At 47.0% G+C, this 15984-nt stretch overlaps 1 protein-coding gene across 2 annotated transcripts in view; it reads left to right on the plus strand.

Moving 5' to 3' along the window:
• The window catches only part of SART1 (spliceosome associated factor 1, recruiter of U4/U6.U5 tri-snRNP), a 204242-nt gene that overhangs the window by 59206 nt on the left and 129052 nt on the right, over positions 1–15984 (plus strand). For both annotated transcript variants that reach the window (XM_063945135.1, XM_063945136.1), the window contains exons 6-11: positions 91–196; positions 12845–12919; positions 13011–13107; positions 13212–13357; positions 13486–13692; positions 13884–13993. In XM_063945135.1, coding sequence (XP_063801205.1) covers positions 91–196; positions 12845–12919; positions 13011–13107; positions 13212–13357; positions 13486–13692; positions 13884–13993 — 741 coding nt within the window. The remainder of the gene's footprint in view (positions 1–90; positions 197–12844; positions 12920–13010; positions 13108–13211; positions 13358–13485; positions 13693–13883; positions 13994–15984) is intronic.

A 15984-nucleotide genomic window follows, 5' to 3' on the forward strand; every position in this document is an offset into this window, starting at 1 on the left:
AAAGTTCCTTGTTCTGAAATGTGCAGTTATCTGAAGAACACTGTCCACTCTACCCTCACTCCTCCCTGCTTATCTTCTTTCCACCTACAGAAAAATAAAATCCCTGGGGGAAGATGAACTGTGGTTAGATGATACAGCCGCTTGGATTGAGCGAAGTCGGAAGCTTCAAGCAGAAAAAGATAAAGCTGAGAAGAGGGCAAGTATAGCAAACTTGCTTATTCCTTTCAAAGAGGGAAAAATGATAGTGAAATTACTTGATTTAAGACCAACTTACTCTTGTAAAATATTCCTTTTGCTGGTTGAAATCTTACTGATGGGTTTGTGTCTCGCTCCAGCGAGTTATGGCACTAGTTACAAAATAGACTTTTCCCCCTTCTACTTCGAAAACTGGTTTACTTGAAATTTAAGTCTGACACATAAAGAATAACAGGAGAGGAAGTGCGGAATGACCCTCTACTGTTCACTCCTTTTGTGGTGTCTTCTGTCTATCCCATTCCCTCTGGGCAGTAATTTAAAATATAATACCAATGATGCAGAGTTTGTTTCTCTATCATAAGGGATACTGGGGACACGATGGGTATAGATGGGGTCCAAAGGATCCAGTGCACTTTTAAATTTGTTCCACAGGGTGTGCTGGCTCCTCCCCTCTATGCCCTCCCTCACAGCTCAGTTTAGAAAAATGTGCCCTCAGGAGAGGATGCACACTCTGGCGCTCCAGAGAGTTTATCTTCAGTTTATTTTAAATGTTGTTGTTTTCAGGTAAGCTGTTGGGCAACAGCTTACCTGCACGGAGGGACACTGGGTGGGGACCCACACCGGCCTCCTGGAGGTGCAGAGTTGGATCCTGCTAACAGGACACCTGTCCTGAAGGTCAGTGTAACGCAGGCATTGTGCTCTCGCGCACACACCCGCAGCACGCCGCACACCCCCAGTACAGAGCCTGAAGGTTGGTAGAAGCGGGCATATGGACTCCCCTTGGGGTGATCCAATAGCCCCCCGCGTAAACTGGCCAGCGCTTGTGAAAATAGGCGATTTTACGTCATTTTACACACAGCGCCATTGCAAGGGGCGGCGCTTCCTCAGAGCGCGAACAGCAGCTTCCTGGCGCCATTTCCTGCACTCTAAGCGTTGCTGCAGGACTGCCAGCTCCTCCTCCAAGTGATTCTCCACGGCCAAACACTGGTACAGGGGTGTGGTTAAGGGGGAGAGCCCGCTGTAGGACTCTTGTATTAGGCTCCTAATGCACTGTACACCACATTGCATCTTTTCAAACTGTACAATTGTTCGTTTCAGGCTGTGTGCTAGTTCCTCCTCTGAGTCTCTCCACACATACTGGGCTAGGCAGGAACCAGCACACAGCCTGAAACGAACAATTGTACAGTTTGAAAAGATGCAAATGAACGGACTACTGCCAGACAGGGAAGGCAGCAGGTACTATGGCTGCTCTGACAAAAGAGAGGGCAGACAGCAGACGTGTTTCTCCTCTCCCTAATTCCATTACCCCCCCCCCAAAAAATAATAATAATAATAAAATATATATATATATATTTATTTAGTACATCACTTATTGCAATAAGCGAGTCTACACCCTGTGCAGCAGAGGGATCATCTAACTCAGTATTAGATTCCAGCTCCTCCCCCTCTTCCTTCTTGGATTCCAAGAGTATATCAGGAAACATATATAAAGACTCACTTCTCCAGTGATGCAGAAAAAGTAGACAAGCCAGCACTCGCGTGTAGATGAAAGAAAAGCAAGATTTATTCCTTAACCAAACGGCATGGTGAAGTACAGCAAACACAGCCCGACAGCTGTTTCAACTGACTGGTCATCCTCAGGGGCTAGAGGAAGGCTAGCCCCTGAGGAAGACCAGTCAGTTGAAACAGCTGTCAGGCTGTGTTTGCTGTACTTCACCATGCCGTTTGGTTAAGGAATAAATCTTGCTTTTCTTTCATCTACACGCGAGTGCTGGCTTGTCTACTTTTTCTGCACCACTGGAGAAGTGAGTGTTTTATATTTATTGCTGCCTTGCACCACCATTTTTTGCTTTACATACATAGGCTTTGAGTGCTGTCGAGATAGATAGATAGATAGATAGATAGATAGATATATCTATCTATGTGATGAGCGGGTTCGGTTCTTCGGAAACCGAACCCCCCCGAACTTCACCCATTTTACACGGGTCCGAGGCATACTCGGATTCTCCCGTATGGCTCGGTTAACCCAAGCGCGCCCGAACGTCGTCATCCCGCTGTCGGATTCTCGCGAGATTCGGATTCTATATAAGGAGCCGCGCGTCGCCGCCATTTTCACTCGTGCATTGGAAATGTTAGGGAGAGGACGTGGCTGGCGTCCTCTCCGTTTATTAATGTTGCTGCAAATATTTGTGCTTATTGCTTAATTGTGGGGACTGGGGAGCAGCTGTATTATATAGGAGGAGTACAGTGCAGAGTTTTGCTGACCAGTGACCACCAGTATTATACGTTGTCTGCCTGAAAAACGCTCCATATCTGTGCTCAGTGTGCTGCATATATCTGTGCTCACACTGCTTTATTGTGGGGACTGGGGACCAGCAGTATTATATAGGGAGGAGTACAGTGCAGAGTTTTGCTGACAGTGACCACCAGTATATATATAGCAGTACGGTACGGAAGGCCACTGCTCTACCTACCTCTGTGTCGTCAAGTATACTATCCATCTAGATTCTATAGCTGTGGTGCATTTTAGTTTTGCAGTTTGCTGACAGTGACCACCAGTATATATAGCAGTACGTGGTACGGAAGGCCACTGCTCTACCTACCTCTGTGTCGCCAAGTATACTATCCATCCATACCTGTGGTCCATTTCAGTTGTGCGCAGTATATATAGTAGTAGGCCATTGCTATTGATACTGACATATAATTCCACACATTAAAAAATGGAGCACAAAAATGTAGAGGTTAAAATAGGGAAAGATCAAGATCCACTTCCACCTCGTGCTGAAGCTGCTGCCACTAGTCATGGCCAAGACGATGAAATGCCATCAACGTCGTCTGCCAAGGCTGATGCCCAATGTAATAGTAGAGAGCATGTAAAATCAAAAAAACAAAAGTTCAGTAAAATGACCCAAAAATCAAAATTGAAAGCGTCTGATGAGAAGCGTAAACTTGCCAATATGCCATTTACGACACGGAGTGGCAAGGAACGGCTGAGGCCCTGGCCTATGTTCATGGCTAGTGGTTCAGATTCACATGAGGATGGAAGCACTCATCCTCTCGCTAGAAAAATGAAAAGACTTAAGCTGGCAAAAGCACAGCAAAGAACTGTGTTCTTCTAAATCACAAATCACCAAGGAGAGTCCAATTGTGTCGGTTGCGATGCCTGACCTTCCCAACACTGGACGGGAAGAGCTTGCGCCTTCCACCATTTGCACGCTCCCTGCAAGTGCTGGAAGGAGCACCCGCAGTCCAGTTCCTGATAGTCAAATTGAAGATGTCACTGTTGAAGTACACCAGGATGAGGATATGGGTGTTGCTGGCGCTGGGGAGGAAATTGACAAGGAGGATTCTGATGGTGAGGTGGTTTGTTTAAGTCAGGCACCCGGGGAGACACCTGTTGTCCGTGGGACGAATATGGCCATTGACATGCCTGGTCAAAATACAAAAAAAATCACCTCTTCGGTGTGGAATTATTTCAACACAAATGCGGACAACAGGTGTCAAGCCGTGTGTTGCCTTTGTCAAGCTGTAATAAGTAGGGGTAAGGACGTTAACCACCTAGGAACATCCTCCCTTATACGTCACCTGGACCGCATTCATCAGAAGTCAGTGACAAGTTCAAAAACTTTGGATGACAGCGGAAGCAGTCCACTGACCACTAAATCCCTTCCTCTTGTAACCAAGCTCCTGCAAACCACACCACCAACTCCCTCAATGTCAATTTCCACCTTACACAGGAAAGCCAATAGTCCTGCAGGCCATGTCACTGGCAAGTATGACGAGTCCTCTCCTGCCTGGGATTCCTCCGATGCATCCTTGAGTGTAACGCCTACTGCTGCTGGCGCTGCTGAGAGTCGATCGTCATCCCAGAGGGGAAGTCGGAAGACCACTTGTACTACTTCCAGTAAGCAATTGACTGTCCAACAGTCCTTTGCGAGGAAGATGAAATATCACAGCAGTCATTCTGCTGCAAAGCGGATAACTCAGGTCTTGTCAGCCTGGGTGGTGAGAAACGTGTGTCCGGTATCCACCGTTAATTCACAGGCAACTAGAGACTTGATTGAGGTACTGTGTCCCCAGTACCAAATACCATCTAGGTTCCATTTCTCTAGGCAGGCGATACCGAAAATGTACACAGACGTCAGAAAAAGAGTCACCAGTGTCCTAAAAAATTCAGTTGTACCCAATGTCCACTTAACCACGGACATGTGGACAAGTGGAGCAGGGCAGACTCAGGAATATATGACTGTGACAGCCCACTGGGTAGATGTATTGACTCCCGCAGCAAGAACAGCAGCGGCGGCACCAGTAGCAGCATCTCGCAAACGCCAACTCGTTCCTAGGCAGGCTACGCTTTGTATCACCGCTTTCCATAAGAGGCACACAGCTGACAACCTCTTATGGAAACTGAGGAACATCATCGCAGAATGGCTTACCCCAATTGGACTCTCCTGGGGATTTGTGACATCGGACAACGCCACCAATATTGTGCGTGCATTACTTCTGGGCAAATTCCAGCACGTCCCATGTTTTACACATACATTGAATTTGGTGGTGCAGAATTATTTAAAAAACGACAGGGGCGTGCAAGAGATGCTGTCGGTGGCCCGAAGAATTGCGGGCCACTTTCGGCATTCAGCCACCGCGTGCCGAAAACTGGAGCACCAGCAAACACTCCTGAACCTGCCCTGCCATCATCTGAAGCAAGAGGTGGTAACGAGGTGGAATTCAACCCTCTATATGCTTCAGAGGATGGAGGAGCAGCAAAAGGCCATTCAAGCCTATACATCGGCCCACGATATAGGCAAAGGAGGGGGAATGCACCTGACTCAAGCGCAGTGGAGAATGATTTCAACGTTGTGCAAGGTTCTGCATCCCTTTGAACTTGCCACACGTGAAGTCAGTTCAGACACTGCCAGCCTGAGTCATGTCATTCCCCTCATCAGGCTTTTGCAGAAGAAGCTGGAGACATTGAAGGAGAAGCTAAAACAGAGCGATTCCGCTAGGCATGTGGGACTTGTGGATGGAGCCCTTAATTCGCTTAACCAGGATTCACGGGTAGTCAATCTGTTGAAATCAGAGCACTAAATTTTGGCCACCGTGCTCGATCCTAGATTTAAAACCTACGTTGTATCTCTCTTTCCGGCAGACACAAGTCTGCAGAGGTTCAAAGACCTGCTGGTGAGAAAATTGTCAAGTCAAGCGGAACGTGACCCGTCAATAGCTCCTCCTTCACATTCTCCCGCAACTGGGGGTGCGAGGAAAAGGCTAAGAATTCCGAGCCCACCCGCTGGCGGTGATGCAGAGCAGTCTGGAGCGAGTGCTGACATCTGGTCCGGACTGAAGGACCTGCCAACGATTACTGACATGTCGTCTACTGTCACTGCATATGATTCTGTCACCATTGAAAGAATGGTGGAGGATTATATGAGTGACCGCATCCAAGTAGGCACGTCAGACAGTGCGTACGTATACTGGCAGGAAAAAGAGGCAATTTGGAGGCCCTTGCACAAACTGGCTTTATTCTACCTAAGTTGCCCTTCCTCCAGTGTGTACTCCGAAAGAGTGTTTAGTGCAGCCGCTCACCTTGTCGGCAATCGGCGTACGAGGTTACTTCCAGAAAATGTGGAGAAGATGATGTTCATCAAAATGAATTATAATCAATTCCTCCGTGGAGACATTCACCAGCAGCAATTGCCTCCAGAAAGTACACAGGGATCTGAGATGGTGGATTCCAGTGGGGGACGAATTAATCATCTGTGAGGAGGGGGATGTACACCGTGAAAGGGGTGAGGAATTGGAGGAGGATGATGATGAGGTGGACATCTTGCCTCTGTAGAGCCAGTTTGTGCAAGGAGAGATTGATTGTTTCTTTTTTGGTGGGGGCCCAAACCAACCAGTCATTTCAGTCACAGTCGTGTGGCAGACCCTGTCGCTGAAATGATGGGTTCGTTAAAGTGTGCATGTCCTGTTTATACAACATAAGGGAGGGTGGGAGAGCCCAAGGACAATTCCATCTTGCACCTCTTTTTTTTCTTTCATTTTTCTTTGCATCATGTGCTGTTTGGGGACTATTTTTTTAAGTGCCATCCTGTCTGACACTGCAGTGCCACTCCTAGATGTGCCAGGTGTTTGTGTCGGCCACTTGTGTCGCTTAGCTTAGTCACACAGCGACCTTGGTGCGCCTCTTTTTTTTTCTTTGCATCATGTGCTGTTTGGGGACTATTTTTTTAAGTGCCATCCTGCCTGACACTGCAGTGCCACTCCTAGATGGGCCAGGTGTTTGTGTCGGCCACTTGTGTCGCTTAGCTTGGCCATCCAGCGACCTCGTGCAAATTTTAGGACTAAAAATATTGTGAGGTGTTCAGAATAGACTGAAAATGAGTGGAAATTATGGTTATTGAGGTTAATAATACGATGGGATCAAAATGACCCCCAAATTCTATGATTTAAGCTGTTTTTGAGGGGTTTTTTTGTAAAAAAACACCCGAATCCAAAACACACCCGAATCCGACAAAAAAATTTCAGGGAGATTTTGGCAAAACGCGTCCGAATCCAAAAGACGGCCGTGGAACCGAATCCAAAACACAAAACCCGAAAAATTTCCGGTGCACATCTCTAAAATATATATATATATATATATATATATATATATATATATATATATCTCTCTATATATATATATCTCTCTATATATATATATATATATATATATATATATATATATATATATATATATCTAGCAACAGGGTTTTACAGGCGGCACTCAGCAGACTTGAAGCAGGCGGTTAAGCAAGAGTCATTTTAATAACCACAACTCTAAAGGTTTGAGTGCCGGACACACCATTGCATTGTTATATATATATCTATATCTCTCTCTCTCTCTATATATATCTCTATCTCTCTCTCTCTCTCTCTCTCTCTCTATATATATATATATATATATATATATATATATATATATATATATATATATGTATGTGTGTGTGTGTGTGTGTGTGTATATATATATATATATATATATATATATATATATATATATATATATATTGAAATACAGCCCGGCACTCTGTTTGTAATGTAAGATCTGCCCCGGTGCCTCCAGTAACGGAATCAATAGTAAATTAAAGAAGGCTGCGGCATTCGAGGTCTTGTCAAAAATGGCTTTGATGTTTCAATTATAACTAACTTTTTGACAAGACCTCGAGTGCCGCAGCCTTCTTTAATTTACTATCTATCTATCTATCTATCTATCTATCTATCTATCTATCTATCTATCTATCTATCTATCAAAGAAACTTGATGATCTTTTCAGGGAGCCATGGGCTACTCCTGACAAGAAATTCCAAGTATCAAAAAAATCGATGGCCGCCTTTCCTTTTGGTCATGAGGGGCGAAAGGTCTTGGAATCTCCCCCTGCTTTTGATGCGTCAGTATCACGTCTGTCAGAATTGACAGTACTGCCGGTTCCAGGGGCTACAGCCTTAATGGAACCCGCTGACAGGAAAATAGAGACCACCTTAAAATCTTTTTATGTTGCAGCAGGGGCCTCCTAAAGAACTGTCGTTGCAGGTTGTTGGATGACTCACGCCATACATACTTGGGCTGGTAATCTTCAGGAGGGCCTCACTGGGGATAAGTCCCTGGCTGATATGGTGACGCGGATTCAGCACATCCAAGAATCTGCCCGCTTCCTCTGTGATACCATCAAAGGAATAGGCGTTATAAATGGTACCTCTACCATGGCGGTTTCTGCACACAGAGCGTTGTGGTTACGTCAGTGGGTGGCAGACGCAGAGTCTAAAAGGAGTGTGGAAGCCTTGCCCTTCACAGGTGATTGGCTGTTTTTGAGGTGAATTAGATTCCAGCAGTGGCATTCGAAATCCAGGTAAGTCCACGTACCTCCCCTCTGCTGCTCCACCGGCTAGACGTTCTGACACTGGGCCTTCACTGCAGTCCTTTCGGGCGGCGCGCTTTAAGGGTAAGGCAAGAGGTCCCTCAAATGCGGCACGAGGATCCAGAGGTAGGTCACGTAAACCTGCCACCACTAGGTATCGAGACCAGAGCTTCAGCTCTGTCTCCTCAAAACTCTCCACATGACTGTGTCCCTCCGCTCCAGGGAGATCTCAGGATGGGAGCTCGCCTGAGATTCTTCAGCTCCTGCCAGGATACCTGGGTAAAAGACCTGATCTCCTAGGACTACAAACTGGAGTTCGAACGTTCTCCGCCTCACAGGTTTTTCAAGTCGGGTTTACTGGTTTCAGAAACCCTGCGCCTCACGCTACGGGAGGCCATTCAAAAGTTAACTCAGCCCCAGGTCATTGTTCCTTTGCCGCTTCAGCAACAATACGAGGGATGCTATTACATCTTTTTTGTGGTACCAAAACCGGACGGTTCTTGAGGCCCATTTTGAACCTCAATTAAACACATATCTGCGGGGTTTTCCGGTTCAAAATGGAATGCACTCTGAGAGCAGTGATCTCTGGTCTGAAGGAGGGGGGAGTTCTTGGTTTCTCTAGACATAAAGGATGCTTACCTCCATATTCTGATATGGCCACCTCATCAGGCCTACCCCAGGTTTGCTCTATTGGATGAACACTGCCAGTTCCAGGCGCTACCCCTTGGCCTATCCACGACCCCAAGGGTCTTCCTCAAAGTGATGGTGGAAATGATGTTCCAACTCGGGATTCAGGGAGTGAACATTGTCCCCCTACCAGGACGATCTGCTGATCAAAGCAAGATCAAAGGAACTACTGCTGGACAGCATCTGCCGCACAACATCCCTGTAATCACACCACTGTTGGATTCTGAATTTTCAAAAATCCCACCTGGAGCCAACCCAGCATCTCCAGTTCTTTGGAACGATCCTGGACACGGTGGCACAGAAGGTCTTCCTTCCTGTAGACAAGGCGACGGCACTTCAGGGGTTGGTTCAGGCAGTTCTGCAGCCAAACAGGGTCTTGGTACATCTTTGCACCCGTCTGTTGTGAAAGTTGGTGGTCTGCTTCGAGGCCATTCAATTTGGCAGATTCCATGCAAGGACATTCCAACTGGATCTCCTGAAGAAGTGGTCGGGTTCACATCTGCAGATGCACCAGGTCATACTTCTCTCACCGCAGGCCAGGATTTCTCTCCTGTGGTGGTTGCAACACTCCAACCTCTTGGAGGGGTGGAGCTTCGAGATCCAGGATTGGATTCTCTTGACCACGGACACGAGCCTCCGGGGCTAGGGAGCTGTCACCCAAGGGGCACAGTTTCAGGGCAGGTGGTCAAGCCACGAAGCCTGCCTTTCTATAAACATACTGGAACTCAGAGCGAAATACAATGCTCTGCTGCAGGCTTCTCATCTGCTCCAAGGTCGAGCCATTCACGTTCAATCAGCCAATGCCACGTCAGTGGCTTACGTCAATCGACAAGGATGGACGAAGAGCTGGGCCTGCATGCGGGAGGTATCCCAAGAGTCTCCTCTGGGTCAAGAGGAATGCAAGGGCGGTATCGGCCATTTTTATTCCAGGAGTAGACAACTGGGAGGCAGACTTACTCAGTTGTCGCGACGTACACGCAGGAGAGTGGGGTCTCCACCCGCAGGTATTTCGACTGATAACAGATCGGTGGGGCTGTCCGCAGATCGATCTGATGGCCTCTCGGCTCAACAACAAGCTTTAGTGCTATTGTTCTAGGACGAGGGACCCTCTGGCGGCAGCAGTGAACACGCTGACAACACCGTGGGTTTACCGGCTGGTGTACCTGTTTCCACCGTTTCCGTTGCTCCCCAGAGTACTAAAAAGAATCCGAAGAGAGGGAGTTCAGGCAATTTTCATTGCCCCCGAGTGGCCTCGAAGGGTTTAGTACGCAGATCTTCTGGCCATGGCAATAGAAGACCCCTGGCCCCTGCCACTTCGGGGGGGGGGGGGGGGGGGGGTCTTCTTCTGCAAGGACCGTTCGTCTACCCGGACTTACGTCGGCTTCGTTTAACAGCATGGAGGTTGAACGGAGCCTTCAAGCTGAGAAGGGAATTCCGGATAAGGTTATTACCACCATGATTCGAGCCAGGAAAGCGGTCACGTCGAAGCATTACCACCATATCTAGAAACGATACGTCTCCTGGTGTGAGGGCCGAAAATATCCACCTGCGGATTTCAACCTGGGACGCGTTTTGCGTTTCTTACAGGCTGTTGTGGATATGGGCCTATGGTTGGGCTCCATAAAAGTTCCGATCTCGGCCTTGTCCATTTTCTTTCAGAAGAAATTGGCTGCCTTGCCTGAGGTACAGACGTTCCTGCAGGGTGTCCTTCACATCCAGCCTCCTTTTGTGTCACCCACGGCACCTTGGGATCTACAAGTGGTTCTGACCTTTCTACAGTACTCTTGGTTTGAACCTCTGATGTCGGTAGGGGTCAGGTACCTTACGTAGTACTTGGAAGACTGTCATGCTTCTTGGCCTTGCTTCCGCCAGGCGCGTTTCAGAACTTGGCGCCTTATCCTGTAGGAGTCCCTACCTGGTCTTTCATGAGGACAGAGCAGAACTCGGGACTCGACAACAGTGCCTGCCTAAGGTGGTTTCTGCATTCCACTGAAATCAGCCTATTGTGGTTCCGGCGGCTTCGGCCACTTCCTCAATTCCTGAGTCCTTGGATGTGGTGCGAGCTCTGAGGATTTACGTCAAGAGGACTGCTGCTGTCCGTAAATCGGATTCCCTCTTTGTGCTGTATGATGCTCACAAAAAGGGTGGTCGTGCTTCAAAGCAGTCTATTGCCCTTGGATTAGGCTTGCTATTCAACAGGCCTATGCTTCGCCGGCCTTGCCTATTCCTCGGTCTGTCAAGGCCCACTCTACCTGGTCTGTGGGTTCTTCCTGGGCGGCTGCCCATGGTGTCTCGGCCTTGCAACTGTGTTGGGCCGCTACATGGTCGGGGACAAACACGTTTGTCAAGTTCTAGAGGTTTGATACCCTGGCTACAGAGGATGTCCAGTTTGGACATACGGTGCTGCCGGCGACTCGGCATGTTCCCACCCGTTCTGGGAGCTTTGGGACGGCCCCATCGTACTTGGTGTCCCCAGTATCCCTTATGGATGATAGAGAAAAGAGTATTTTAATTACCTACCGGTAAATCCTTTTCTCGTAGTACATAAGGGATACTGGGTGCCCACACCTGTGCTTAGTCTTCCTGCTGCTTGTTCTTGTTTAAAGTTGGTTACACAGCTGTTGCTGTTTTCACTAGTGGTTGCTAGTGTGTGTGTTCTGCTGTGTGCTGGTTCGTTAATCTCACCACTAGTTGTCTTGTCATGTTTCCTCCTCTCAAGTATGTCCATCTTCTTCGGGTACGGTTTTCCTAGACTGAGCTGTGAGGGAGGGCATAGAGAGGAGGAGCCAGCACACCCTGTTGAAGAAATTTAAAGTGCACCGGCTCCTTTGTTACCCATCGTACTAAGTGTCCCCAGTATCCCTTATGGACTACGAGATAAGGATTTACCGGTAGGTAATTAAAATCCTCTTTTTGCTCGCCAGTCAGTACTCCTTTACCCTAACTACAATCAGTGTTTTATGGAAGCGGTCCTACCCATTGCCCTTTACACACCATGGGTACTCTTTGCTTGGCATACAGGCTAGCACTTGTTTGTTTAGGGGGGTAATTCAGAGTTGATCGCAGCAGCAAATTTGTTAGCATTTGGGAAAAACCATGTGCACTGCAGGTGTGAGAGATTAAACATTTGCAGAGAGTTAGATTTGGGTGGGTGATTTTGTTTCTGTGCAGGGTAAATAATGGTTGCTTTATTTTTACATTGCAATTTAGATTTAATGGTGCCCATACACTTATGAGGTACTCTGTGCTATCCTTCGATTTCGACCACATCTGTGAGAGAAATCGAAGGATTGTATGCACATTTTAGGTACTTTAAGACGCAATGCGCGGGCACGCCGCTCGATTATCGCGTCTCAAGATCTAATGTGCTGCACTTAATATCTCTCGTATCGCAGTGCGATGGGCACGCGCCGGGAGTGGCCAGAGGCCGCTCCCACTCGGCGGTGATGTGCCCATCACGTGATTACCATGCGATCTATCGCATGGTAATCACTTTGGCAGTTCAGGTGCGATTTCATCGCACCTGAACTGCCGGTGCGATGCCCCGCGATGTCGCGGGGCATCGAACAAGTGTATGGGCAGCATAAGTTTGAACACACCCCACCCAAATCTAACACACTCTGCACATGTTATATCTGCCCCCCCCTGTAGTGCACATGGTTTTGCCCAACTGCTAACAAATTTGCTGCTGCGATCAACTCTGAATTACCCCCATGGTTGGGTTCTACCTCACAGTGCCAGTCTTCGGTGCCCTGTATTAGTGGTTATGATTTTTCTTGTAGGAGTGGGTGGCTGAAGGTTGAGTTTCCAATTTTAAGAAGCTGTGTGACAGTGTGACCTCCTGGCACATGATGGCTGGGGTGGGGCAGTCCTTTCAACTCTGAGAGACCTCAATGTCTCTTCCCCACTGATCACTATTGCTATGGACGTGAGCAGGTTTTTTCCACCAGCTCCTGCAATGCAGATCGGCTGCAGCAGCATGATTCTGTTATACCTGAAATGTTTATGATTTCTTGGTTTTAAAAGAATAGGACCTCAGATCTAACACTATATCTGTTTACACAGGCAAAACTGCTAGCAGAAATGGATGAAGAATTTGGTGTGTCTAATCTTGTGGAAGAGGAATTTGGACAAAAGAAGGTTGGTTGTACATTATATGTGAAATCATGCATTTTTTCCCCTTCATTCCAGAGATAGAAATCAATGATTGTTGATCCATCTCTCCTTATAGCATTACACCTCGGAAGATTTGCAGGGACTGACCGTAGAGCACAATACAGAGTCTTTTGGTGAAGGGAAGACTGTAATTCTAACCCTCAAGGACAAAGGTAATCTGTCAAACATCTGAGTAGAAAGCTGGGTATAGGGAAAAATGGGCAATCTTACTGAGCCAAACTGAGTTTTTGCGTTGACATGGTATTTTTATATCTAGGTGTCCTTGATGAAGATGATGCTGATGTCTTAGTTAATGTAAATATGCTAGACAAAGAAAGAGCAGATAAAAATGTAGAGCTTAAGAAGAAACGACCTGATTACAAACCATATGAGGAAGTGGAGAATGTAGATGACATGGTAATGGTAAGTGTGCACTCTTTTTTTTTTTTTTTTTTTTTTTTTTTATATAGTACAGTTGCAGCTTTCCGTCTATCACACTTCTTGAGGATACCTAGCTAATTATTTTTTCTTTCTTTTTTTTTTTTTAATAGTTCCGGCACAAATCTGTACTTTCCAAATATGATGAGGAGATCGACGGGGAGAAGAAGAAATCATTCCGCTTGGAGAGTGGTGGAACTGCAGATGGGTCTTGGGAAAAGGAGCTGCGGAGTATACGGCAAACCTTACACAACCAGGCACAAACCCTAGAACTTCCAGGATTGAAAATTGCATCTGAGTACTATACACCTGATGAGATGGTAGGACTGAGAGCTGATCCTTGTAAATGGGTTAGCTAGCATTTTAGACATTGAGGACTATTCGCTAGGCTCCACTTTTTACTGATGAAGCAGCAATATCATGTCTGCAAATTGAAAGCTGATTTTAGAAGGTGGTAGATTTCCTAATATGTATTTTGCTGGAATAAATTACAGTTTGCTTTTGTTAAAAGGTGTCCTTCAAGAAGACAAAGCGGCGAGTGAAAAAGATTCGCAAGAAGCAGACAAATGATGACCTCATACTCGTAAAACCAGATACCCGAGAGAATGACTTTGGTTCCAGGTAAGTTCCACACAGAAAAAAAAAATGCAGATGCACACTCTATAGTACTAAGCACTGCTAATCAGAATAATTATAATAAACCCTTCATTCTAACATAGAGCAAAACTGAGGTTCTTAGCATAATTTTTGTCCAGAAATATATGGGCCCACCAACTGTGACCAGGTGACCTCATCTGGTGGGTCCCTAACATGTAACATGTCTAACATATGTTCCATGTAACTGTTTTTAAATAAATGTAAGCTGCAAACACCATTTATGTCTCATCCTTGATCGGCATTAGTACATTTTGTTTATTTGTACATTATCCTGGGATAATGTAAAATAGCTTTTTGCATTAGCTTGGTAGGTTTGAAATATCAAACACTTTTTCTCTAGCATCCATAAGGGATATTGGGGAATCTATAACGATGGATATAGGGGGTAATTCCAAGTTGATCGCAGCAGGAAATTTTTTAGCAGTTGGGCAAAACCATGTGTACTGCAGGGGGGGGGAGATATAACATTTGCAGAGAGAGTTAGATTTGGGTGGGTTATTTTGTTTCTGTGCTGGGTAAATACTGGCTGCTTTATTTTTACACTGCAATTTAGATTGCAGATTGAACTCACCACACCCAAATCTATCTCTCTCTGCAAATGTTATATCTGCCCCCCCCCCCCCCCCCCCCCTGCAGTGCACATGGTTTTGCCCAACTGCTAAAAACAATCCTGCTGCGATCAACTTGGAATTACCCCCATAGACGGGGTCCAAAGGAGCCAGTGCATTTTAAGTTTCTTCAACTGGGTGTGCTGGCTCCTTCCCACTATGCCCCCTCCCACAGGCAGTTTAGAAAAAAGTTCCCTCAGGAGAGGATGCACATCTCTGAGCTCCAGAGAGTTTTCTTCAATTTCCTTTCATGTTTGTTATTTTTGGTATGCTGTTTGGGCAACAGCATACCTGCACCGTGTGAGTTAGGGGGCGGGGGTGGCGGTCACCGGCCTTATGAGATGCAGAGCAGCTTCCCAGGGGTGGTTGTTCAGCAGGGCACTGCGCCTTGGCTGTCACAGCCGCTGCACACCCCGAAAACTGCCTGAAGGTGACATCTGTGGTGAGTACAAATCGGGGCCCCCCACTAGGGGGGGGTTCTCCAGTTCAATGTGCGGCTGAACGCGGGCGTGGCGTACAGGACCCTCCCGGGGGTGTCCCGCTAAGATCCCCCGTGTAGATTGGCACAAAACCGCTTAGACTAGCACTTGTGATGTTTTTAAGCTGAGAGGAGACTTTGCCAGTATAATAAATCACTATAACTCCGGTGCCATTGGAGGGGGCGGAGCTACCTCAGAGCCTGACCAGAGGCATTTTGGCGCCTTCCTCTGCTTACTGCAGTCATACACAGCACACACAGCACTTCCTGACTCCTCAGCTACGCTGGATATTTGGTACAGGGTGTATCAAAAGGGGAGAGCCGCTGTTGTACACTATCTGGATCCTCTACAGGTCAGAATTTATTAGTGTTTACTGTGATATAGGGGGTCATTACGAGTTGATCGCTAGCTGAATTTGTTCGCAGCGCAGCGATCAGGCTAAAAAAGGCAGTTCTGCACATGCGGCGCAATGCGCACGCGCATCGTACGGGCACAACGAACGATGTAGTTTTGCACAGGGTCTAGCGATGCATTTCAGTTGCACTGCTTGCCGCAGAGTGATTGACATGAAGTGGGCGTTTCTGGGTGGCAACTGACCGTTTTCAGGGAGTGTGCTAAAAAACGCAGGCGTGCCAGGAAAAACGCAGGAGTGGCTGGGCGAGTTTGTGACGTCAAATCCGGAACTGAAAAGTCTGAAGTGATCGCAAGCGCTGAGTACGTTTTGAGCTACTCTGAAACTACACACACATTTTTTGCAGGCGCTCTGCGATACAACCGTTCGCACTTCTGCTAAGCTAAAATACCCTCCCAGTGGGCGGCGGCATAGCATTTGCACGGCTGCTAAAACTAGCTAGCGAGTGATTAACTC

Source organism: Pseudophryne corroboree, chromosome 11 (assembly GCF_028390025.1).
Source record: "Pseudophryne corroboree isolate aPseCor3 chromosome 11, aPseCor3.hap2, whole genome shotgun sequence".
Lineage (NCBI taxonomy): Eukaryota > Metazoa > Chordata > Amphibia > Anura > Myobatrachidae > Pseudophryne > Pseudophryne corroboree.